A 26790-nucleotide genomic window follows, 5' to 3' on the forward strand; every position below is an offset into this window, starting at 1 on the left:
TTTGGCTTTTGACTCATCAGCATGAGATTTAGTATTGTTTCAGTGTTTTATGGTGCCTGCTTATGTTATTAATTTATTGATAAATATTTTACTTGCCGGTATTCACTTATCTACTTCTTGTGTTATGATTTTTTAAATTTTATGTACCCATTTACTTATCTACTCAAGATATTTATTTATTTACCTACTTTGTGTTATTTTTGTTTTACCTGTCTTACTGCATGGCTGATTTTTATTCCCTGTACAGCACGTTGTATGCAGCGATGGTTGTTTTAAAGTGTTTTATAAATAACGTTGAGTTGAGTTAGTATTTTTGTTTAAAACTGAGTGTTTTACCTCCAGACAGCGGTCCTGCCATCTCCTTGCCAGCATCTCTAGTAGTGGGGGTCTAAACTTATCCAGGCCCAAGAGGTCAGGGAGCATAACACAGTGCATTGCTGCCAGCTGGCTCCAACCTGCAAATACACACGAGGTAATTTCATGGAATTTGTACTGGCTGGCGTAAGAAAAAAATAATAATAATAAAATAAAACATTACATCAAATGAACAAAACTCTGCTTGCAAAGACTCGTAGTTCATGCATTGTCTTGTCTAGTGTCAGACAAGACAGATTAGACAGTTCGACTGACCAAATACTTGAAAAACGCCAAACATAATTACATTTTGATTGAAAATGTAATTTCTCTTAAGCATTTTTGCAACATCTCCACAATACTGAGATTTTCTTAAGTTGCCCCATTGTGAGAAACATGACAACGATGATGGTCCCACAGGCTTGCAGACATACTAATCTTAAAATTCTACAATTAAAAACAGGTACAGTTCATGAGGGATTCAAACAATACGGCAATACGGTGAGGGTTTTGATCTTAATGACTCAGATGTTCAATGTGCTTTATGAAGTGTAACAACCAAACAGACAGAAAAAAATGTGATTAGTAACACTACAGTCTTTTACTTGAAAATTAATAACTCTTACTCGTGAAGACATCATTTACTGGAAGTGGATATGTGAAACAAATTTGACTCAAATATAAACCTCTCAAACCAACGATCACAAGAGTTCAATTCTGCCCCAGTCTTTGTCCAGATCTACTTACAAAGCTAGAAAGCTTTATGAGTATAAACAGTGATATAAACAAAGTGCCTTATTCATCCACATATATTTTTCCAATAGATGGTTTCAGGAGATTTTAAAAGCTGCGCTTGTTTGATGTGAATGTTGAATGATTCACAAAGCAAAGAAATCAACACATTTTGATTTCATTTCTTTGTCAGGAACACCAATGTAAACTTACCTCCATTGCATAAATACACACAAAGGCTAATTTGTTGGTAAAAAGACGTTACCAACTGGTTTTGTTAATGTTGTTCCGATACCGTTTTTTGGCCCCCGATATGGTTTCCGATACCCAGTTCCGATACCTCGGTTGTGTTTTTTTTCAACATGAAAAAGCTGCCCTGCCATTGGTTCAGAGCATTTAAGGGCCAATAGGATATCCTAGCTTGGCATGCAGTGAACACATCACACATCAGTGAATGTTGGGCACAAGTAAAACACAAGATGCTGCATCCAAAGTCATATAATAGCGTCGGAAATAATTGTATCGGCATGTTACTTGTTAGTACTTGCCGATGCAAGTGTTTTTATGCGGTATCAGAACAACACTAGTTTTTTTTTTTTTTTAATGAAAGTGGAAGTTTTCTATTCAAAGTTTGAGAGTGTGGAATGTCCCTCATGTGGAAATATATGTACCCACCTACAAACTAGTTCGATAAAATCCCTTGAGACTGAATTTTTTTAAATAATGGATACAGTGGACCCCTGCATACATGCAGTTTGGCACCCACTGAGTAACGGGGTTTTTTCCCGTATTTTTATATTTAAAAAATATTTTAGTGTATAGCATGTAAGCATATCCCCACTTAGTCAATCGTTTTTGGGGGAAAAATAATTTAAAATGTGTTATTGTTCTTCCCAATGCAATTATTATGGGTGTCAATTTTTTGCGGATATATCCGGTCCCTATCCCCTCGAATAGTGGAGGTCCACTATTTAGTTGTATTGTATCACACACAAATGCTAAAATAAAGAAACTAACCACCAAATAAAATAACCAAGTTATTGAATGTCAATCTATTTCACTTAACGGTTTGTTTAAAAAAAAACGTGTGTTGATATGAGCTAAAGTCAGGATCATAAATATTGGGACATTGTTATAATTCTCATATTTTTTACTTTGACACCACCACAATTGATTTAGCATTAAATGAACAACATGTGCTTTAATTGCCGACTTTTCTTAAATTTGAGGTTGTTTACATCCAATTCAGGTAAGTCACAATATCAAATTTTCAGTTTTTAAAGTGTCGTTGCAAATCCTCTGCAGTCAATTACAGTCTGAAGTCTGGAATGCATAGAGATCACCAGATGAATTTCATCCCTGGTGATGCTCTGCCAGGCCTCTACTGTAAGCGAAATGCAGGTACAATCGGATTTAGGTTAGGTGATTGACTTGGCCATTACATAACATTCCACTGCCCTCAGTGTCTGTGCTGTGGCATCTCTGTCACCTGACTTCCCACCCGCTTCTCACATGTGCTAGTCTTTTGAGTTAGATTATGTTTTAAGAAGTTGCAACGAGCTGAGGTCTTTTTGTTAAAAATGCCAAAATGTGACCCAATACTTACGGAGCGAAGTGTATTTCTATGGCCGGTAGTTGTGCTAATATCCTTCATAGGGTGATAGTCAGGAAATGTTCTCAAACTTTTGCCAATGTAAATTTTGTCTGCACAACTATGATGCATTTCGCGGCAAAGTTTATGGTGCTTGCAATGTATGTGGCATTTATGATCTGTCTGAATCAGAAACCTCTCGTCATTGGTTGGTCTGTGGAAAATTTTCACGGTTAGAGTACCAACAAAACACCTCATGTTGGGAGGTTTTAAGATTGTCTGCTATTACCAAAATTTGAAAAACCAGAGGATACTTCACAGATAATACAAAAAAAAGACGATTAAACATTTTCAAATACCGGAGAGCACATTCATTGAGTTGATTGAGCAGTATCTTGCCCATGTCAAAGAAGCACAGATTAAGGAAAATGATACCGTACTAAAAAGCTTAGTTTGCCAAGTGAGTCTACAATTAATCAATGACCTCTGCTGACACTGTCTGGTCAAAAATAACAAGCATGCAAACTGAGCAAAAAGCAGCAGAAAAACTCAAACATGCGAAAGAGAGAAAGAGAGAAATATCACTGTACAATAGGACACTGCACATGACACACAACTAGACAAAACAAAATACAAAACACCAGTCAACAGGGACAATGGTCAATGCACTCTCAAATGAATCATTTCAAGACAGCTTTGGTTGTTTGCAAGTTCCAAAATTCGAGGAACTTGAAAACAATAGCTTAAATGATTTGAACTACGTATTAATATTGTAGATCACTGTTCAACTTAGTGAAGTGAAAGTGAATTGAACACACCTAAGAAAGACAAACACAATAGACATACAGTCCTGTAGACACAAACAAAGATTAAGACAAGGGGAAAACGGCCGACATGGACACTCGAGAAAAGCAGGAGAAGCATGGTAAAGTTAAGATTGAGGCAAGAGAAGCAAAAACAAGAACTGTAATAAACGGATGGAAACTTACTCTGGGGATGTCAGTAACTAATGGCTTGACGACAGTTAAATCTAAATTAAACCAAATATAACATGACGTGATAATTTTAAGAACTAGAACTACATATGGGGGACACTACAAATGTCAAAAAAGGAACAGAAGGGAGCGGACAATATAGGAAGGGAAGAAGAAGATCTCCAAGGATAAGTGGGTGAATAAAGAACAGGGCTGTAAGATTTCCTGTAAGCTGTACCCATCAGTTCAGTCTGTACCTTCATTGACTGAGGGGATGCTATGAGAAGCAGGACCAGGGCTGGGGGAGCTAGGGGCCCTCTGAGGAAGAACCCCAGGGGCCCCCAGGGGCCCAGCAGCTGTAGCGGTAGCAGAAACGTTGGTGCTGGCTGTAGTGGCTACCGCAGCTTGTAAAAGGAAGAAAATGAGAAAAATAGTAAAGAGTGAAGGAAGATGTTAGAAAGCTGTTAACTTTATAAACACACACACAGAGAACATAGAGCAGTGCTTCCAACAAGGTTAAGAACCACCGATGGGGGGAGAGAAGAAGTCAAGTAGTAAGGGAAGAATATTTTACACTCAATTACAAAACAACGGCAAAGAATAAAAGCAAGCAAATTATATAACCATTTAACAGAAAATCTGTTGATCCGGTCTGGAAAAAAAGATACATTGAATTACATAACTCGTACTTGATATGGAAGTACAAAGCAAGGTGCAGAGCAGACAGGTTCCAGAAGGTTTGAAGATCATTACTTATAGAACTCTTGATTATATGATTCACTTCTTCATCTTCAACATTTTTGACAAAATACAGTAATGACATAACCAAAACCACAGTGTACAATTTCCTATGTAGGGGAAAAGTAGCAAGATAAGTTCACATAAGTCACAAAAATGTAATGTCACAGAAAACTAAAAAAATAGATAACAAATGACTTTACCAAAAGCACTTTGACAAGAGATAAAAAAAAATCCCGTGTTACTTTGGAGATCAGGACTGAAAAAATCAGAGCAAGTCAAAGCAAGCCTGTGAAAATCCCCGTTAACAGGACAAACGTTTCAGACTGGCACCTAAGAACTCGAATCAAGAAAACATCACTGTGGATTTATAATATTTTTGAATTACAATATTTTTGAAAAAGAACATTACAAACAGCCCTTATATGTTTAATTGATGAGTTGATTGTGTTTTCATATAGTGCCAGCTATAAAAATCATGTTTCATGTAATAGAATTTATAAAACTAAAACAAAAACAACAACAACACTTTCAGTTCATTTCAGTTCTGTGTGATGAACAGTAATTACTGCAGGTTAATGTTTATGTCAATTAAAAAATTAAAAATAAACAGAATAACTTACTTTTGATGTGTCCAGCTTGTGGCTGGACACATCAAGAGTCCAACCAGACATCGTCAAAACAGTAAAATAAATGTTTTTTGCTCTTTGAGCAATGTGGTGCATGATTTAAAAAATATATATATCCATAAGACGGCGCGTTACCGCTGTTAAGAGGTAACTTTGAGTGATTTCTGTAACAAAATATGTAGAATCCCAAACAACTAACAGCTCTAAACGCAAGGGGGCTGGCTGAATACCAAAAACACACCACACTTTTTCAAACTTGTATTTTTTTTTTATAATTTTAAACTATGGATCATTTTCTTACCACTTTACAATTAAGTGCTCTTTGTTTTGGTACATCCGATAAAATCTCAATAAACAACATTTAATTTTATGGATGTAAGTTAGCAAAACATGAAAAAAGGTTACGATTTATGGATACTTTTCAAGGTGTTGTAAATCCACAACACTACTAACTTTATTTATTATATTATTATTATTTGTTTAATTACTGTAATATAAACACAATGTGCTTAACAGCTAATTGCAACAATTTGTTTGTAATCCTGCCATAGTTATCTTAAAAAATAAACGGCAAAGAGACAAAGGGGAAAAATTTTACTGTAATAGAGAAAAAGTAAGAAAATAACTATAGGAACATGGAAAGCTGCACATACAGTATTAACATAATGGATCAAATGAAAGTGCAGTGAGAGAAACTAAAGGCATTATTGCTTCTGGTGCAGGGTTTTTTTCTCCCTCCAGAGCAGGCAGCAGGCTGAAGCTATGCAGGAGAAGATGAAAATACATTGGTAATAAATACAAGAAGCAAAGACAATGAAATAAACCAACAAATACAGTGAGAGCAACTAACAGTAGTGGTCAGCAGTTAACCAGCACTAGTGGGGAGAATATATTTTTTAAATGTAACTATTTTAACAACTGTCCAATTGTCTGACGACCTGGACATTAAATTTTTTTTATTTAAGACATTCATTAAAGTAGTGCTATACCTATCCAAACTTGCAAAACAAAAATAGTGCTTGCCTAATACACCAGTCAATAACATGGATAAGGAAAGCACAAGACTATCTTAACTTATGTAAACCATAAAAATAATTTTAAGCTAATGTGACGTATTTATTTTTGCCAAACTACATGTCGTCTCATCATTTGCCGCATTTCCACAACGTGATAATGTCAGAATGCGACAGTGACAGCAACTTGTCTGCTGCGATGTAGATGCTTGAACTGACAATTGCTGCATCACTACCACTTAATGATTGTTGGGTATGCCTTGCTTTTAACCTTTTGCAATCAGGACAGGTCTTGAAGAAAATGTTTTGGAATTAAGTACGTTCAAGGAATATGTACAACATATAAATATTAATTTCAAGAGGTTAACAGAAAAAAATACTGCTATTTGCTTATCTCGTGTGTTAACAGTATTTTAGGGGCCTGCATTTTTTTTTCCACAGGGAGATTGTGAGCTGCTATCAGTGCACAACACACACACCTGGTTGTTGTAGACTGTCTGAGCAGAGTTCATGGCCAAGTAGTCCCTCTGAATAGGCATGAATAGGAGTGTGGCGTGAATCAGTCCACGCGCTTGTCACGCTTCACACCCATTAGAGCATGACAATAGCACAAACCCCCCATTCCCTTCCCACCGAGAACATAAGTGTGCCATCCAAGGCAAGTGTGTGTGTATAAACAAATGTGCAGGTATTGTGCTTGATAAGTGTGCGCGTGTGTATAGCAGATGGTGACAGATGGTGACAATGTTGCCTACAGTGAACCTGAACAAGTTTCAGGACTTCTTTCAGTTGCAAAATCAATGTATTTGAGGTCATTTTTGTAATTTCGCCTTTCACTAAAAATATTTTTCTACTTTAAAACAGATTATAAATTATAACAGGAACAAATATTTCTCATTTTTTGTTTGTTTTGTTTCTGGCAGACTTGCCATAATATTTTATGATAGTACAGTATACACATTTACTAAACCTACAAACTTCAATGTGAAATGTTGAAAAATTACATTAGGTCTGAACTTTTAAGGCGGGGAAATAGTTTTGATAAATGTTTGATAGTTTGTTGAAGAAATACGACAAAAAAGACAAATTTAGACAAATATGAGATCAATAAAAACATAGTTTTCAAGAAGACTCTTAGTTAGCTCATTTTTGAGTCATTTGTTTTTATAAATATAAAAGCATTTGATGCTCAAAAAGACCTTCAAATTAATTTTTAAGAAGGTTGAACTCCAGCTGTTAGACCTCAACCATGTCAAAAATGACAAAAGAGTCCTTTAAAAGACCCACTGAACAAGAAAACACCAGCAGCTTCCTTCTGTGATATTTTTTTTTTTAAGTCTCAGTGGGATTTATTGCCAGTAGGCTACATTATGAGCCCCCGCCTCTCTCCCAATGTCCCCGCAGGGCCCCATGGGTGTGTGAAGCAAATGCCCCCCCTCCTTTTGTAGTTACCTTGTTTGATCTGGGCTTGTAGCGCCGGGTTGGAAGGCTGAGGGGGTGTGGCCGGCATCCTACGAGGAGTCTCCGGGGTTCCTCCTGGTCTGGGAGGCCTGGAGGAGGATCACAAAGACAAGGCATGAAATATTAAAGGAATGGACTGGAGAAAGGTGGAAGAGCACAAAAAACGGACACATATACGCACACACAAGCAAACACACAAAAGGGCATTTGTATGCTCAAGCTATTGAATTTTTAAATAAGGGCACAATCCTGCATCTGAACATACCAGAGGAAAACTCACTTTTAGACACATACAAATATCCCGACAGATGACTGACAAACAAGGCTGCAGAGATAATTTCACTTTTTAAAAGTGATTGAAAAATATTCATCATAATCAAAAGTATCGGTGCCGATACCAGCCTTATTTTAAAGGGACATTCAGTGAGCCCTAGCTCCATCTAGTGGTTAAAGAATAGCATTAAAAGCACGCACACTACAGTAGCTCAGAGAGACCACATTTCACAAGCCTACCACCAATTCTTATTTTGCGTGACCGAACGAGCATCTCGGTAAGCGACGGCGACTTGGCAGGCGAGCGACGCCGAAATTCCGAGCGAGACGGAATTAGCCGGCGCAGCTAACAAGAGTGGCTAGCGGGAGGAGCTATAAAAAAAAAAAAAAGCTAGGAAAAGCTTGCGAGAGCAAAGCAGAAGGTGACAAGCGACGGGCCCTGTATCACGTGAGTTAGTGACGACTACCTGCAGGCCCTAGCTGTGGAAGGTAAGCTTTAGTCGACCCATTGGGTCCGACACTCAATGCAATACCACCCGGGCTAACTACATTCACGAAGTTGGCCTTTGGGCATAGCAGAAAGATGGCGGCGAATCATGGCAACTCTAGTAAGGTGAGACTATAGCCATGTAATATAATTAGTGATTAGTAGACCTACTTAAAAAAAAACACTTATGCGATACAACGTATATATATTTTTAAATTAATGAATATAAGTTCACCACTAGGGATCACAGAATGTCCTTTTAAGACATTGGTAATCATGACAATGGCCACCCTCTTGTGGCCGTTTTACAATCAGGAGCAAGGAATTAGAAGAATAGAAAATTGTCGTTTATTTCATGCAATTTTAAGGTAAAATGCTATATTGGTATATATAGGTCTTTAAAATTATCTGTCATTGTTATTTGGGGGAATTTTATGTACTAGTGGTTTCTGTATTGTATCGGTGACTACCGGTACTCAAAAGTTGCACAGCCTGAAAAAAGGTCTGAAAAAAATGATATTGAGTATCACAAATAACAATTAATCGCAATTCAATATAGTCCTGTGACAAAGAAGATCCAATAAGGAGTCAGCTCAGTAAGTTTTCATGTGGACTTGAACAGGAAAAGAAACAGTCACAGCATGCAATGACTGGGTCGCATTGCCTTTAGAAAAATTCATCCATAACGGAATGTCTGTGTTCATTACACAATGAATGACATTTGAATATGATGGTAAGATTGGAAGGCTCGGGAATTAGAGATCAGATCAGAGATATAGACATCACTATTACTGCTTAAGGACCACTGATGATCATCTGAAAATCAGAAGACAATGTAGCCTAATTTCGCATCTATCGTACTGATTAAAATACTTGTTAAGACTCAGCAGGATTCAAACAATTGCTCTTTGGTTGTTTCCTTGTCCCAAAAACCATATACAACAACACTATTTAATATGATTCTTAATGTTCTAATAATAATTATAATATTGCACATGAATGTGCTGCAATTTTTTATAAGAAAATAGAATTACCGTATTTACCGCACCATAAGGCGCACCTAATAGCCTTTCATTATCTCAAAAACCGACAGTGCGCCTTATAATCCGATGTGCCTTATATATGGAAAAAAGTTTTTGAATAGGCCATACATTGAAGGTACACCTTATAAATCTGATGCACCTTATAGTGCGAAAAATACGGTAATTCAAACAAAAATTCCACACAAACTCAGTTCAGTCAGTTCCAAAAGTGCACCATTGCTGGATGCAGCTATGCTAACTGTAAGAGGGAAATTAATCTTACTATAGTCATTATGGCAGTACATCCATCCATCCATCCATCCATCCATTTTCCGGACCACTTATCCAAATAGACTAAATTCAGATCATGTCAAGACTTGCTAGTCAAACTACAAATCAAGCTTTGCCTAGAATTTGTGGGGCAGGTGGCTGCATTTTCTTAGATAAATCAACACACAGTGTAAATATGATGGCATCGTTTTACCTTTTTTTTTTAAATGCCCCCCCCCCCAAAAAAAATATCTACTGTCAATGCAATTTGTAAATAATGAATTACTGACTAAAAGGAGTAATGCCATATTACAATGACAAACTACCTTTTAAGTCTGCATTACATTGTGTCTGTGTCCTAAATAAAACCTGGCTGGGATGAATCCACGGAAATGTCATTAAAATACCATAATTTGAAAAAAGTTTTTTCTCTCCATTTATTTGCATAATTTATGCTTTTCCCACTGCAGTGTTTTTCTGTGTAGGGTTGATGAAATTGTGAAGTGATGTTACAGCAGCTGGACCACGACCTTTAGCGTTAAATCTTTTATAGCACAATGAGAGCTCAAGCAGACCAAATAAACAGCTTCACACAAACTCCAGACGGTCGCTGGTATAACTGTGTGTGTGTGGGTGTGTTTGCGCAGTCTCCTCTGTTTGTATACTGTGAATTTGGTGTCTTGGTAGGAGTGAAGACATTTATTTTTCCTTCTACAATTACATCAATGGAGTAGACTGGTTGCCTGGTGGATCTCGATACACCTAATTAACATCCCATGAGGAACCACGCTACCTCTTAGCAACCAGGTACGCAAGATAATGACCTAATACTGGACAGCATGCTTGAGAGCATCTTGACTCTGGGTTGACTACCTGGCCGGTGCCTTCTTCATGTGCTCGCCGACAAAGGTGGCATTGGTCATGCCCATCAGAGTGTTGGCCAGAGAGATGACGGACAGGAGGTGCTGCGTCGTGACCGCCCTTGACACGCCGTATGTCCCCTTGCCAACGATGTCTGACAATGTCAGCTTCCGGCCTGTTGCGAGGGACAACTGCCGCAGCAAAGACTCCTGAAAAATGGAGTGCGATAAATGAACCAAAGACAAGTGATGGTGAGAGCAGATCAAAGGTTATTTTATCAGCTACCATGACAACAGAAGACGTAGCGGAACCAGTCCCCAGATACGACCCGCCGCCCCCACCCCAATAAAACAAAATTGCACCTTTCAGAGTGGCCTTTTATTGTGGGCAGTCTAAGACACACCTGTGAAGTAATCATGGCTTTTAATAAGCATTTTGATATGGAATAGGGATAATCTTGGCAAAGGAGAAGTGCTCACTATCACAGATTTAGACTGGTTTGTGAGCAATATTTGAGAAAAATGGTGATACTGTGTATGTGGAAGAAGTTTTAGATCTTTGAGTTCATCTCATAAGAAATGGGAGTAAAATACTTGGCAAGGTAAGAAAACTTCTCTTTACACCAAAAAATATGTGTCTGGACATAAGAAATCCCATTCGATCAAATGATTATGATGACTATAGGAAAATCAACTTTAGAAAGGTGCATAGTATATTCAAGCGCATAATATGCTTGAGAAATGGTTAGACTTTAGACTAAACCTTAATAAAGATCGTATTTTACTCAACTTTTGCGAGCTTTAGTAATACTTAAATTTTGAAATTGTTATTTTGATTAGTCCAATCGGGCGGCAGTGCAACCTTAGTGAGGAATAAATAAGCAGTATATAAAATGGATGTACTTTCTACTATTGTTGCAGTTAATTATCACATAGTGTTATGTAAAGTTATTATTAATGAATTAAAATTAATTCAAATTACAATACAGGACCATTAAACAAATGAGGAATAAGCTGCATACATCACTGTTCAAGTTTTTGATCAATTAATTGACTGTTAATGATGTGGTTCAAATTGTTGATTAATTACATCTGGAAGCAGCACTAGTTGGTTGCAAGCAGATTACAGTTTGGGATATACCTTGAAGGTGGGCAGCATGAGGGACATGTGACCACCTCTGGAGATGAGGCCAAAAGAGATGGGGCAGTGTGGCCTGAGCATGCCAAGTCTCTCCAGACAGATCCCGTCCAGCCGCTCGTTGAGACCCCACGCATGCAAGCAGGACATGAAGAGTTTGGCTGTGTCCATTGTCAGGTTGTACTCCAGAAGACTCAGAGACTTTGACTTCTCCTCTCGCCTCCTCATCTCCTCCTCTTCTTCTTCATCTTCGTCCAGCAGGTGCTCCTTGATGGTCTCCTTCATTGTTTCTTTTACCTGTTTTTAAAACGAGTGTTCAATATGCGATTAACTCATTCACTGCCATTGACAGCTATAGACTTTAAAAAATTTATTTTAACTATTTCTATTAGTTTAACTTTTTTTTCCATTTTTGTTAACAAGAGTATGAAAACCTAGAATTTTTTTGTACATTTAGAACAGATATAAAAATTTGTGATTAATCGTGAGTTAACTAGTGAAGTCATGCGATTAATTACGATTACAAATTTTAATCGCCCGATGCCCCTAATTTTTAATAATCTTTTTTTTTTTAAACAAAAAAACATTTTTTGTTTTAAAGAAAAGATTATTCAAATATATATTTATTTATTTTTAAAGAAAAGATTATTAAAAATTAGGGGCGCCGGGCGATTACAATTTTTAATCGTAATTAATCGCATGACTTCACTAGTTAACTCACAATTAATCACAAATTTTACATTTGTTCTAATACAATAAAAAAAAATTCTAGGTTTTCATAATCTTGTTAACTAAAGTGGGAAAAAATGTTAAACTAATAGAAATAGTTCAAATGAATTTTTGACGTCTATAACCGTCAATGGCAGCGAATGAGTTAATTATCAGACTTAGACTTTTGAATGAATGAGTCTCAACACAAAATCTATTAAAATGTTGATTGTTACTAAAAATTGTGGATTCCTGCTGCGTTTGTTCCTGACCTGCTTGAAGATCTTGTTGGCCAGGAAAGAGCCTCCCTTGTCAGCCCCAGCCTGGCTTTTCTGCAGCGTCTCAGGGGACACCAGCATGGGATTTGGCCTCTGAGCTTCTTCTGTCAGCAACTGGATGATCACGGCTTCCACGTCAAAGAAAAGCACATGCATGTCAGGGTCCGTGAGGTTGGTCTTCATTGCCTGGACCACCAGAGCATTGTGGGAATATTTGGGCAGGTTTCCCTAAAAAGGAGGAAGAATGTTGAAAAATCTAAAATCAGTCAAATCAAGGAATTAGTAAGTAAGTGAGACACAGGAGATAAACTTTTTTTTAAAAGGGTAAGACTATATATACTGTAGTTATTTTGTTTTAAACCACAAACAAATGATCAATTAAAGAAGAAACCTTTTACATTACATTTTGAGGAGCAATCAAAGCTGACATGATAGACACACGCACACACTGATTAGACTTATTTTCCCGCAGAACAGAAATAAATAGTTAAATCAACAGTCAGCTGTTATGAATGAAAATGTATATATATATTTTTAAATCATACATCTTAGAAAAGCAATTCAGAAAGGGAAAAATAAATAAAAATTAAAACGCCATTCTTGTCCTGGTCCTCCTGTCAATTATCATCGAGTTCCAGTGGTTGAACATTGCCACCTAAAGGCAGAGAGCCTCATAACACACTGTTTGGGCTCCTATGACCCTTTTTCACATTCACCAAAAAACAGAAGACAATCTATTGTGGTATATTGCAATAGGACTGTGAAATTAATCGAAATTCAATAACAATTTCAATGATTACACTCCACAATTACAAAATAAGCATCATCGCAAAAAAATAAGATTATTCATACAAATTTTTGAGTTGTTTAAATGTATAAATTTGCACCTTTTTAAATTTTAAAATAACTAATTGAATACATTTTGTTTCATCCAAAATGAACTTGCATAGTTATAGTGTTTCAATGAATTTTATTTGTCTTAATATTTTTTATTTGTTTTTTACTAAACATTTTCTTGTTTTGTACCCCAAAAAATCATCCTACTGCACAGTGCAAATGTTGCACTCCAACTTCAAGTTTTTGCCAACATAAATAAACAAACAAACAAATAAATAAATAAATAAATATTATTATAAATTCAGTTTTTGTCCAAAAGGAACTTAAGTAATTATAGTGTTTCTACTTATTTTAATTGGTCTTAATATTTTTAGATGCTTAAACATACCAAAAAGTAATCGTTTGAATAATCGTGATTTCAATTATTGCCAAAATAATCATGATTATTATTTTTTCCATAATCAAGCAGCCCTATATTGCAATAATCTATTTTGTGTTATGTATCGAAATTTGCAAAATACAATAACTAGTTAGCCCTTAACAAGCTCAATCACAACATACTTAACTCTTAAACACACAGTTTCCATGCAAATCATCATAATAATTTCACATATAAAACAATGTAGCACATATCTTTTAAAACTGTATTAAAAGCCTGTATGACATCAATAAATGGATCATTAATTCATAAAGTGATGCTTTCTTATACATTGCAGGAACTTGTAAATCTCCACCTGTGTCACGAAACCCTCTGACCGCTGCATGACTTCTGTTCCTTATATTTAGGATTTTTTTTTGTGTGTAATCATTCTAATACTGCTATACTCTTTCACTGTTTTTGAGATTTCTCATCTCATGATGCATATAAGACCAAGAGGTGCATGTTTCAGTTGAAACATGCGTAAATGTGGTTGGGCACAGACAATTCTCTGGACTTTTTCAAGCACCCTCTTGAACACTGCTACTACTGTCCCATAAAAATAAGTATGTAAGCAAGCAAGGAAGTAAGTAGGTAAGCAAGTAAGCAAGTTTTCAAGTTTCTCACAATTACCAGGATTTTCCATGATTTATACACACTGGTAAAGTCCAATATGTTTTACTAGTCACTTTGCAGCAACCACAAAAGATAATTAGATTTACTTTCCTAATTTTTGTTCATTCCAGGTCATTTTATGAAAAGTCAAACAAATACCAGGGTGAAAGAATGACATTTACTGTATTTTCAATTTTCATTGCTGTCAAATTTCAAAATGAATCAAATTTGGCCCGAACAGTATGTGAGCATTTCGGTGATGTGTTTTTTAGATGACATGCGAAAAGTGCATAGGTGGGACTGAATGAATTACAATAAAATTGTGTAAATAACACCCATAAGCCTCATCCAAAATCACACTTATAGGCAATTTTATTTTTCTTCAATTTTGGGTTCAACTCCCACCAACTCTCAGTGTCTGATTAACAGATTAACTCAAGTATCCACACTGATTTTGTAGCAATCTCATAATCGAGATTTACACACTTTGCTCAACAACACTACAATTTGACTTACAGATGTATCACCTAATAAATCATGTCCATTTGACAAGCATATCAATCATAAACGGATTATACCCAGAAAAAAAATCTGTGATTATAATAACACATCCATTGATTCTTTTTTTCCCCCACTCTGGCAATATTGTACCTCCTACAGACAAAAAGAAAACAAAAACACGGTTCAGCAGAAATGCCAGAGGACAACTCAAAGTCACATATTGACTTCCTTACACCAGCCTAAAAGCTGTGACTGTAAACACAGGTGATGGCTTGCAGGTGACTGGGTGTAGTGTTTGTGTTGATAGTATGACATTTCATGGTCATTATCTTTCATCACACACGGCAGGGGACCATACATAACCACTCACATGGGGGGGAGGTTGGATGGTTTTGACCCATAATTTTAAAGTTATACCAGACAAATGACCCTGGGGTGTGAGAAACAATAACACCAACAAAAACCAACAGTGATGTATTTCTGATTTAGCAAGGCAGGAAAATTGCAGCTGTTGTGCGTTGGCCTTTTCAGAAAAGAGCTGTGATTATGAGGCAATGAGAGGAAAATCCTGGAAGACACCACCGGTATACACATAATTGAAGGACCATGAAAAAGATTAAACAAAAGGAATATAAAGGACAGCCCAGAAGAAGAAAAAAGCATATGCTAAAATGAATTCTGCATAGAATTTAGTGAAAGCAAAGCAAATAAAGAAATGGTTGGTTTTAAAGAATGTGCCTGTCCTGCACAAATACCTCACACTCATTAAACAACCTGAGGGTCAACTACAATAGGAGTGTATATTCCATATTGTGCCGTTAATGTATGTGCAACACTCTAAAAACAGTTAGGTCAAAAATAACCCAACTATGGGTAAAAAAAAAAAAAAAAAGGACCGATCCTAGACTTTCTGGGTTTTATACAAAATTATGCAATTTTATGACCCAAGTAAAAGATCTGACCTATATTTGTGAGTTGTTTTACACTATTTTACCCATTTCTTGACTCAAAGTTGGGTCAAACTGACCCATAAAGTGAATTGGTCCATTTTTTATTCATAATTGGGTAACTTTTGACGCAAATGTTCTTAGAGTGTATGGTCAGTTGTTCCAATACGTCTGTCCTCAGAGTGTGCATAAGGAATTTGCTTTTTGGTCAACCCCTGTAAGTTAGTATATAAAAATAAAAGCTGTGACGTGCCAGCTAGCAATCATACAGTGACTTATGTCACAGCAGCAACATTAAATGACTGACTCTCAGCATTCAGACAATTAGCAAATAACAGACACCCATCTAATTTTCAATACAATGCTTACTTCCTACATCCTACTATGCAGTACTTTACTGAAATGTGACTGTACCTTGTCAGCATTGTCTGCCGCCAGCAAATTGGTGGCAAGTGTTTGCAGTTTGTGCTGAGCCATGTTCTTCAGTGCCGCCAGGCTCCGGCGAGTCATTGCCTGCTTCAGGTTCACTGCCGAATGGCTCAAGGCATCCACGGTGGCCGGAGCCAGCTCATCACAGGCATTGAGTATCTCTACAGCAGTTATACCCATCACACAGCGGTCCAAGGCCCCTACAAACATTAAGGATTGGAGAATGAGCAAGTTAAGAGACCAGGAATCTTAACAGAACATTGAAAACAACATTTTTGAAGGCCATTTACAGTTAAGCAAAGGCAGACTGGGTACAAAACTTAACAGTGACTTTGGACTTATATGCTAAACATGATTGTTGGCTCAAGAGCATGTGAATATCTTTTTAGCCACAGCCTAGTGTATTTTTGTAATGGATTGGTGATTCGCTAATCTTAATCCTATGACGAGGACACACTTTCTTGTATGTAATTTTGTCTGTTGTGGCTATCCATCGTTATGGCCATATTTTTATCAATACCAAATATTCCTAATCAACAAAGCCTTGGTTTCATAATGCTTACTATGATCATCTATGGTCTTGAATGTGATTCAAGTCACAGTTATCTCTGGCTGCAACAATCTTCTGCTTTAAAAAAAAGAAAAAGAAAAAAAGAGAGCGGTATAGAGGAGACCCCATTAGCTGCAGCCAGACCTGATATCACGATTGGCTTTAAGTATTGAGTGAGAAGAGAAGTGGCACCATTATGCTGTGTGCGTGTGTGTTTCAAAGAGAGTGAGTGACTATAGACTCAGGCATCAGACATGTAATGGTGCCATGGCTTACAGAAACACACACACACTCTCTCTCCCTTTTTCTGACCGCTCTCTGACTCTCTCTTTCTCACATCCACATTAAGCAAGCACACTTTTTCTCACTCACTGTCTCATACACACGCTTTAATTTCACACTCAGTTACCCTGCAATCTCTCAGCGCTACAGCTCATTCAGACCCCAAACACGCACACATGCATGGACATACTCACACGCAGTCATTCCCAGTGATATCTTTGTAGAGCTGCATTCAAACCAGTTATGTTTAAGCTGGCATGCAAGTTAAAATGTGCTGGCAATGAGGTGCTATGTTGAACTGAAGTAGTTTTTTGGAAGTAGCAAAATTAGGGTTAAAGACTAATTCTACAACATTCACATTTTGTGAATGCATTTTATTATATGTATTTTTTAAAAACGAGCCTAACTTCTTAAAACCTGTCTGTTTCTAATGCAGAATAAACCTTCAAAGTATACTTTTTTTTTCATAGTTTGGCTCGTCCTGCAACTTATACTCAGGTGTGGCTTGTATACTGTATATTAAAATTAAATTTTGGACAGGCAGCCAAAATCCCTGTGCCCTAATAGTGTTGACTTTCTGAGCAATGGCGCCACCTTCTTTCCACCAGTGGTAATGCACCACAAGTATTTGGTAACTGCCCAAAAAAAGTAGAAGAAGAAATGGAAGAAGAAAAAGAGTAGTCATGACAATGAATGTGTGACATATAGCTTAGTTTAGCTTGTGGCTTCCTTACAGCATCAATATGGCACAATGCCCGTACTAGTATTCCAACTTTGGCGACAATCAGTAGCCTGTGATTAAACTGTTTCCATCTGTACTGCCTGACGCACTAGGCTCCGACACTCCTTTTTTGGCGCACTTTGAATAATTGAACGGCACATTTGAACCAGTTTGCTTCCCCAAATGGTCAGAGTGCACCAGTGCACGCCTGGAGCATATTTCAAAATGCACCTACGATTAGGTATAGAGGATTTTGGGTGTGAGTCTAAGCTCAACTGTTCACTGTCTCAGTTTTTGTAAAAAAGTTTCCCCAGAAAATTCGACTTCTATTTTTTCCATCCATCCATTTTCTTAGCCGCTTTTCCTCACAAGGGTCGCGGGGGGTGCTGGAGCCTATCCCAGCTGGCTTCGGGCAGTAGGCGGGGTACACCCTGAACTGGTTAAATATTTAATTTTAAAAGTCTTGTGTGCGCTGACAAGTCTGTGCATGTGTGACATATGATGAAAGTGTCGTCAAGAGACGAGCAGTATTTGGCTAACAACTGCCACCTAGAGGCTTGGCATGCATCTCATTGTCAGCCCAATTTGTGGAAGTGAGGTCGCCAGATGGAAGAGTACTCTGATTGGATAGGATTTGGGAAACTGTTGCCACCTTAAGGTCTGGCATTGTTATGAATGTACCTAAAAATGCATTAATGCGGTTAGCTGTGGATGTTTTCTTTTCTACAAACGCGGTGGTGTGGACACAATTTTTCTTTTTCTTTTTTACACGGGGAGGAGAGAAATATTGTTTTTTTTTTTTTAAATACCCTGCTACGTGAGTACATGGACTTACACCCTGGAATGACTTTTAGTCCAGAAAATATGGTAAAGGTAATAAACATTCAAAAATGACAAAGTCATCTAATTTAAAATGTGGAGAAGCCACGAATTGTCTCTCTTATCCAACAGTGAACTTAAAAAAGTTATGTTGAAATATATAACGTATTATATTTATCTCGTTCGTTATATGCCTTGGAGATGACAATTTTTTGAAAGGTTACTGTGGGGAAATCATGTACAAATTCATTAGCAAACCAGTTACCACCTAATCAGTGCAAATACAGTGTTCTACCGTTGTATTGTATTGCACTTTATCGCTCACGGCACCGCTATATCATAAGGGATTGTTTTTATGGGTTTTTACAGTGGACACAGGGAAGTCCTAATTTAGACTGGAGCACCATGCCTCTGAATTGGAGAGTTGCGCAAGTAAGAGAGTGAGAACGGGCACTGAGACATACTTTTAATATATGTATAAGTTTATTGTCTTAAGTTAAAATTTATTTTAAGTGTGTGGGATATAAAAACTTTGTTAAAAAAAAAAGGGGTTGGGTGGTCTCGCGATAGACAATTTTCACACATTCCGGGTGAGTCTTGAACTTATCTTCTTCTTTTCCTTTTGGCTTTTCCCTTTAGGGGTCGCCACAGCGAATCATTTGCCACCATCTAACCCTGTCCTCTGCATCCTCTGCTGTCACACTAATTATTTTCATGTCCTCTTTAAGTAAATCCATAAACCTCCTCTTTGGTCTTTCTCTAGACCTCCTGCCTGGCATTTGGAAACTCAGCATTCTTCTGTCAATATACTCACTATCTCTCCTCTGGATATTTCCAAACCATCTCAGTCTGACTTCTCTGACGTTATCTCCAAAGCCTCTAACATGTGCTGTCCCTCTGATGTACTCATTCCTGATTCTATCCATCCTGGTCACTCCCGAAGAGAACCTCAGCATCTTCATCTCATCTCAAGCTCTGCCTCCTGTCTTTTCCGCAGTGGCACTATTTCCAGACCAAACAACATTGCTGGTCTCGCCCCAGTTTTACAAACATTTCCTTTCATTTTAGCTGAAACTCTTATATCACACATCACACCTGACACTTTTCTCCACCCGTTCCAGCCTGCCTGCACACACTTTTTCTTTTCTTTTTCCACTCTCCATTGCTCTGGACTGTGAGTTTGAAACACACACGCACACAGCATAATGGTGCCACTTCTCTTCTCACTCAATACGGCTAACATTCATTCCCCTCCTGTTCCAGGGCAAACCTCCACGCCTCTAGCTTCTCCTCCAACCGTTCACTGCTCTCACTACAGATCACAATGTCATCAGCAAACATCATAGTCCATGGAGATTCCTGTCTAACCTCGTCTGTCATCCTGTCCATTACCATAGCGAACAAGAAGGGGCTCAGAGCTGATCCCTGATGTAGTCCCACCTCCACTTTGAACTGCTCTGTCACACCTACAGCACACCTCACCACTGTTTTACAGTCCTCATACATGTCCTGTGCCACTTAAACATACTTCTCTGCCACTCCAGATTTCCTCAGACAAAACCAGAGTTCCTCTCTGGGCACCCTGTCATAAGCTTTCTCCAGATCTACAAAGACACAATGCAGCTCCTTCTGACCTTCTTTGTACTTTTCTATCAACATACCCAAAGCAAATACTGCATCTGTGGAACTCTTTTTTTGGCATGAAACCATACTGCTGCTCACAAATGTTCACCTCTGCCCTCAGTCTAGCTTCAACTACTCTTTCCCATAGCTTCATTGTGTGGCTCATCAGCTTTATTCCTCTGTAGTTGCCACAACCCTGCACGTCTCCCTTGTTCTTAAAAATGGGCACCAGCACACTTCTCTTCCATTCCTTAGGCATCTTCTCACTATTTAAGATCCTGTTGAACAACCCAGTCAGAAATTAAACTGCTACTTCCCCTAGACACTTACATATATCCATAAGTACATCATCAGGACCGAGTGCCTTTCCGCTCTTCATCCTCTTCAATGCCCTTCTCACTTCATCCTTACTAATCTTTGCTACTTCCTGGTCCACAACAGTCACCTCTTCTATTCTTCGTTCTCTCTCATTTTCCTCATTCATCAACTCTTCAAAGTACTCTTTCCATCTTCACTATCCTTTATTATCCTAACCTGTTGCATGTCCTTCCAATCTCTGTCTCTTTGCCTTGCCAACCTGTATATATCAGTCTCTCCCTCCTTACTGTCCAACCTAGCATACAAGTCATCGTAAGCCCCTTGTTTGGCCTTTGCCACTTGTACTTTTACCTTACGCTGCATTTCCCTGTACTCCTTTTTACTTTCTTCAGTCCTCTCAGTGTCCCACTTCTTCTTAGCCAACCTCTTTCTCTGAATCCACTTCTGCACCTCCTCATTCCACCACCAAGTCTCTTTATCTTCTTTCCTTCTAGATGACACACCAAGGACACACCACTACTTTGCAGTCGCTGATCTCCTTCAGATTACACCGTCTACAGAAGATGTACTCTACCTGTGAACTCCTACCTCCACTCTTATAGGTCAACCTATGTTCTTGCCTCTTTTGGAAGAAAGTATTCACGACAGCCATTTCCATTCTTTTTGCAAAGTCAACCACCGTCTGTCCTTCTGCGTTTCTCTCCTGGATACCAAACTTGCCCATGACCTCCTCATCACCTCTGTTTCCTGCACCAGTATGAAACTTATATCCCCTGTGATAAAATTGGGTTCATTGCATGACAACTCTCACCTGTATCCATCTGCCAGACATAAACAGAGCCATCAGAGCATCCAACAACGAGGTAGTCATCAGCGGGGCGCCACTTGATGACTTGGATTGGGAACAGGTGCCGCGATGCAAGCATGATGCACTTCCTTTCCCTAAGACTGAGCAGGCCAACCGAGTGGTCGCTAGCAACAGAGCAAACGCAATGTTGCACCCGAGTCTGCAGAGAAAACAAGGCCAGAAATGTTTCAATAGTTGATCCATAATAGAGCCATCAATGTGCTTCACGTAAATAAAAATAAATGTAAAGGCATTTACAAACAAAATGATTTAAGACTTTTAAAAGCAAAGTAAAAAATAAAATAAAAAGTAGCTTACTAAAATTACTAAAAGAACATACAGTGCAAGAAAAAGATTTTGGAAATTTAGATTTAAGAAATGCTTTAAAAACCTGACTTCACTTTTGTTAGCAGCTTATTCTATTTGTGTGCATCATAACGGCTAAGTGCTGATTATCCATGTTTGTTTTGAACACTGGGCTCGACTAATTGACCCAAGCCTGCTGACCTCAGAGCCTAGAGTGTAAGGCAAGGGCTTGCCTATTCTATGACAAAGTCAATTGAAGGAAGACTCACGCTGCAGTTTTCTGGAGGGACAATGAGCTGGGTGATTTCTCCTCCGTGGACACAGAAAATGTGTTTCATCTCTCCAGTGAAAATGTCCCACACAATGACAGAGAAATCAACCCCTCCTGACACCAAAGAGCGCTGGTCATAGCGGGGGGATATCTGGTATGGATACAGGACACATGTCACCTTATTCCTGTGACCTCGTAGTGTACGATGGGGTGGCCATCCTGCAGAGAACAAACAAAGTTTAGAACGGTGGAATGTTGCCTTTCTTAATGCAAACCTTAGATTTAAGAGTAGTTCATGTAGAAAACTGCCTCTAAAAACGAATGGATGCTTTTCTTAGGGATAGACTTAGCAAGATTACATTAAAACTAAAGATTGCCAGAGAATCTGGGTATGGTAGAATATGGACCAAGAGACAAACATGCTAATTTTTTGGTCAATTCCTAAAATGTTCAATGTACTGTACAATTTATTAATCTTATTGTCAAAATAAGTAGAGTGTCAACAATCTAAAAGGCTCCCTCAAAAAAAAAAACGGTCCTTCCCTCACCTCTTCTAAGCATGTGTTCTCCTTGTAGCAACTGAACGATGGCAGTTTGAGTTGCAGGAACTAAAATAATGCTGCCATCTTCTCTTCCACATACTAGTCGACCCTGGGAGGGGATGTAGACACTAGCAGTCACCTGAAAAAGGAAAGCATATATACATTTTAATAGAAGGTAACAGAATTATACTCCATTGGATATTTAAATTTCAAACTCAAACTGTATGAGAAATTTATTCCCGCATTGGTTCCAACCTTAATGGGTTCGTCTTTGCTAGGGAGGATGCTGAGCTGATCAATGATACCAGAAGACACAGGAATTAATTTATCAAATGCTTCTTGGAGACTGATGGTGGATGAGACCTGCAGATCTAGAGCGAAAAAGACAGACCCATGATATTAGATAATCTGAGTTGTTTCAATCAGATTTCCCAGGATTCCCAGGGATCCACAAGCCATATCTTTCCTTAAAATAAATTTGCAATCAATTATTTTGCAAAAACTTTTCAAATGTGAATTCCTACTACAGTAATTTCTGGACTACAAGCCGCTACTTTTTTCACTTGCATTCGACCCTGCAGCTAATACAAAGGTGTGGTTTATCCATCAGATCAAAATGGGGCGCACGATAAAGGAAGCGCAAGAGCGTCAGACAGAGCAAAACAAACTAAGTGAGCCCAAATACAGTAGGAGAGACAGAATGAGAGAGAGACAATGTGCGCCCTCATTATGGAAAAGAAAGTAGCGGGAACCCGGTGCGGTAACATTAAAACACCTGCGGCTTACATGTGTAACAAACTCGAGTATATTCTTTAAATTTGGCTAGCCCAATTTATAGTCAGGTGCACCTTGTAATCCAGAAATTACTGTACAAAAGAAGCTAATCAAACGCATCCAGTAATGACGCTTATGGAGATACCTAGTAAATGCAGCCTCAGCAGCTGTCTGGAACCTTTTACGTGGAATAGTACCGTGTTATTCAGACCATAAGTCGCCCAGAGTATAAATCACACCAATCAAATGAAGAAAAAAAAACATAAATTGCTTCTGAGCATAAGTAGTGTTTTTTAGAAAAGGCGACTGACAAAATACAGAAGACCTCAGACTCGTACCCAAAATCCCCGTTCCCTAATTGTGGGTGTGTTTGAAAAAGTGCTGTGAGTGCGGACTGGGGTTCCAACTACAGACGCTCCCCTACTTACGAACATTCGAGTTGCGAACAACGGTACATATGAACATTTCTGCGCGTACAGTATGTCGAAAAATGTTTGGAAAGAAATGCTGTAAGTTAGATTTTGTATTGCGCGTAGTGCTTCTTTCCGCCGCTAATACCGACGATTGGCGCTGTGAGAGCTCATTGGAGGCTGAGCAACGTGGCGAGGAGGAGGAGGAAGAAACGCCAGTCCCCATGAAGCAGGAAATAACTTTTGAAGCCGATTCCAGCGACGACGAAGAATCTCTCATGATATAAAATCCTCCTCTTCCTCCTTCTCCATCATCTCCTTAAGCATCAAGTACATCTTCCAAAAGTAAGTTAAACTTCATTTTATTTATCTTATTACGTACATGTACATACTGTGTGTGTGTGTGTGTGTCTCGCTCTCTCTCTCTAACATACGTAGTACAGTACAGTACTGTACGTATTCTCTCCATTTTATTAAGTTTTTTTCAGTGCAAACCAATGCAGGTTACTTGTACAAGCCTTAAACATACTTATATAAACCTTCAATATACTTATATAGGCTTTAAACATAAATTTTAATACAAAATATAGCACTGAAGCAACTTACGAACAAATTCACCTTACGAACGATCGTCCGGAACGTAACTCGTTCGTAAGGTGGGGAGCGTCTGTACAACAAATATTTACTATTTACAGCAGCAAAAGGCACAATTACCAAACAGGATTCGACTGGGTTTTATTAAGTTAAGTCATTCTAAATTAAACACTTTTCCAGAGATAGAAAAGGAAGTTTCCAATTCAATCCAAACTCGATTAGGGAATGGTGATTTTGGGTGTGAGTCTCTAAGCAGCTCTAATTTTAATATACTGTAGTGTATACAAGTTGTGCAATGGGACATCACACAATCTAAAAAGAGAATTGTTAAACCAACGTAATAAAATTGCTTCAAGTGGTAACACACGATTGAATTTATCTAAAGTGAACATATTAAATTCAATGAACTCATAATTAATTAAACTAAATATATTCACTTTGGATTACCTTAATTTATATATTAAATATAATGAACTCATAATTTATCAAACATTATAAATTCACTTTGGATTAACTTAATTAATATATTCACTTTGGATTAATTTAATTGCATTGTGTGTTACCACTTGAAGCAATTTTATTAAGTTTATCAACAATTATCTGTTTAATCTTAAATTGGTTCAACAATTCTCTTCTTAGAGTGCGGGAACAGCCAAACTATTAAAAAAAAGAAAAAAGAAAGAGAAAAAAGAAAAAGACGTGCGATTTATAGTCTGAAAAATAAGATTGCCAACTTGCCTCCATATAGTGGTAAAGTGGCACGATCATTGTCGATTCTCATTCATTTGCTGTTTGGAGATGTACTAACCGCTTTACCCTCTAAATGTTATTTTCATAGTTATGTGTAATTGACTTTAGGAGGATAAGGGGGGTCTTGGAATAAAATCTCCCCATAAGGGGTTCTTTGACATAAAAAGTCTGAAAACCTCTAGTGAACACTGCAGGGGTCCTCATATATCAGCCCAAAGAACAGTACCAGACTGCAGGCTATTTTGTACCAGCCTGAGAGATTGAGACTTTTTTTCCCCAGTGAATGCAGTAACTATTTAAGAATATTGTGTTTTTTTGTTGTTTTTTTAATCTAAAATTTCTCACTCCTAGACTTTTTCGTGTGTACTGTATTTTATTTTATTTAGGCGATATTACAGTATTAAAGGAATTTGTCAGAAAAAAATATATTTGTGTATGCACATTAACAAATGTCATTTTTATTCAATGGCCGAAATTTGTGAGTGCTTTGCAGTGTATATTAATTCTAAAAAGAAACCAAGTTTTCTAATAAATTTCCTTGATACTCATTTATGGGGAATTGCACATTCAAGTGTAGTTTTGACAACTCATGTGTCCATACCTGCTGGAGTGGATAGTGGCCGTGGAGGCGAGGAGTCTGGAATGCTCCACAGAGACAGTCTGCCTGAAGAGTCTCCCTGGATCAGTAGCTTGTGGAAGGGCTCTCGTCGTCCAAAAAAGAAGCAAGTCACAGGCGGACATATCAGGAGCTAGAAAATAGCGCAAGTTGGAGGAAAGTTGAGAGGGCCTGCGCAACCTCAAAATCCAAATCACGTTGTTTTTGAAAGTAAGTTAAGGATGTTGAACTAATCAGCTGATGCACCTCGTGTCCAGTTATCTGACAATTTTGATCTGCTGACAAGCCTGGCAAAAGTCTTGAGAAAGTTTTTCTATGTGCAAAGTGAGTGTGTGATTATTATTACCCATTTAAAAAATTGGGTACCGTGGGGTGGTGGGGAAAGGAGATTTATTTGTGGGGTTATGGGAGATTTTGAATTTTTTTTTTTTTTACTTTCAATATATAGTCAGATTTTCCTGAGACTGATTAAGGATGGCTCTTTTTACAACTTTCGAGCACGACTTCAAGAATTTGGACTGCACTGGGAGGTTATCAGGACTCCATACACACCAGCAGCTTCAAGTACTGGCTAGGTGCATATCAGTGGCTTTTTATAAGATGCTCCTTTAATATGATTTGACTGACATTTCTAAATGTGCTTGTATCAGAACAAACTTGATTGCTTCCTGAATTACACTAAATTTACGTAATGATTCCACACTTTTAATTAGCAGACTTCACAATTATCTTATTTCCTGCTTGTACTGTATATTGGCCCTGAGATTGGCTTACAACATGTCCATGGTCAAACAATGCTTGCATTGTTTTGAATTAGAGCAGACTAGCTGCTAATCACTTTGAAATAAAATACAGGTTCATGCCTGCCTCAATGAATTCGAGACTGTGTATTTTGTCATTTTAACTAGAACGCTTAGTGACTGACCTGTTTGTCTGTTAGATTCTCTATGCTGTATATCAATGGCGGAATTGAGCCTTCTTTTTTGCCCACATCACTTCGGAAATGGACACTGGCAGGTAAACAGCTGGAGAGAAGATAAAGACATAAATAAATAAATAAAAATTTTGGTCTAAAATTGTCTTCTATGTCAT

At 37.9% G+C, this 26790-nt stretch overlaps 1 protein-coding gene across 2 annotated transcripts in view; it reads right to left on the reverse strand.

Moving 5' to 3' along the window:
• Positions 1 to 26790, reverse strand: part of wdr7 (WD repeat domain 7) — a 71785-nt gene that overhangs the window by 40292 nt on the left and 4703 nt on the right. Inside the window, exons 9-21 of one of the 2 annotated variants that reach the window (XM_077586196.1) lie at positions 26624 to 26723; positions 25684 to 25831; positions 22810 to 22925; positions 22561 to 22693; positions 22011 to 22231; positions 21400 to 21595; positions 16261 to 16475; positions 12523 to 12756; positions 11546 to 11839; positions 10418 to 10614; positions 7484 to 7581; positions 3909 to 4055; positions 337 to 455 (exon numbers count right to left, since the gene is read on the reverse strand). In XM_077586196.1, the coding sequence (XP_077442322.1) occupies positions 337 to 455; positions 3909 to 4055; positions 7484 to 7581; positions 10418 to 10614; positions 11546 to 11839; positions 12523 to 12756; positions 16261 to 16475; positions 21400 to 21595; positions 22011 to 22231; positions 22561 to 22693; positions 22810 to 22925; positions 25684 to 25831; positions 26624 to 26723 (2218 nt within the window). The remainder of the gene's footprint in view (positions 1 to 336; positions 456 to 3908; positions 4056 to 7483; positions 7582 to 10417; positions 10615 to 11545; positions 11840 to 12522; positions 12757 to 16260; positions 16476 to 21399; positions 21596 to 22010; positions 22232 to 22560; positions 22694 to 22809; positions 22926 to 25683; positions 25832 to 26623; positions 26724 to 26790) is intronic. The other variant, XM_077586197.1, reaches the window with a different exon arrangement.

The sequence above is a fragment of the Vanacampus margaritifer genome, chromosome 14, assembly GCF_051991255.1.
Source record: "Vanacampus margaritifer isolate UIUO_Vmar chromosome 14, RoL_Vmar_1.0, whole genome shotgun sequence".
Classification (NCBI taxonomy): domain Eukaryota; kingdom Metazoa; phylum Chordata; class Actinopteri; order Syngnathiformes; family Syngnathidae; genus Vanacampus; species Vanacampus margaritifer.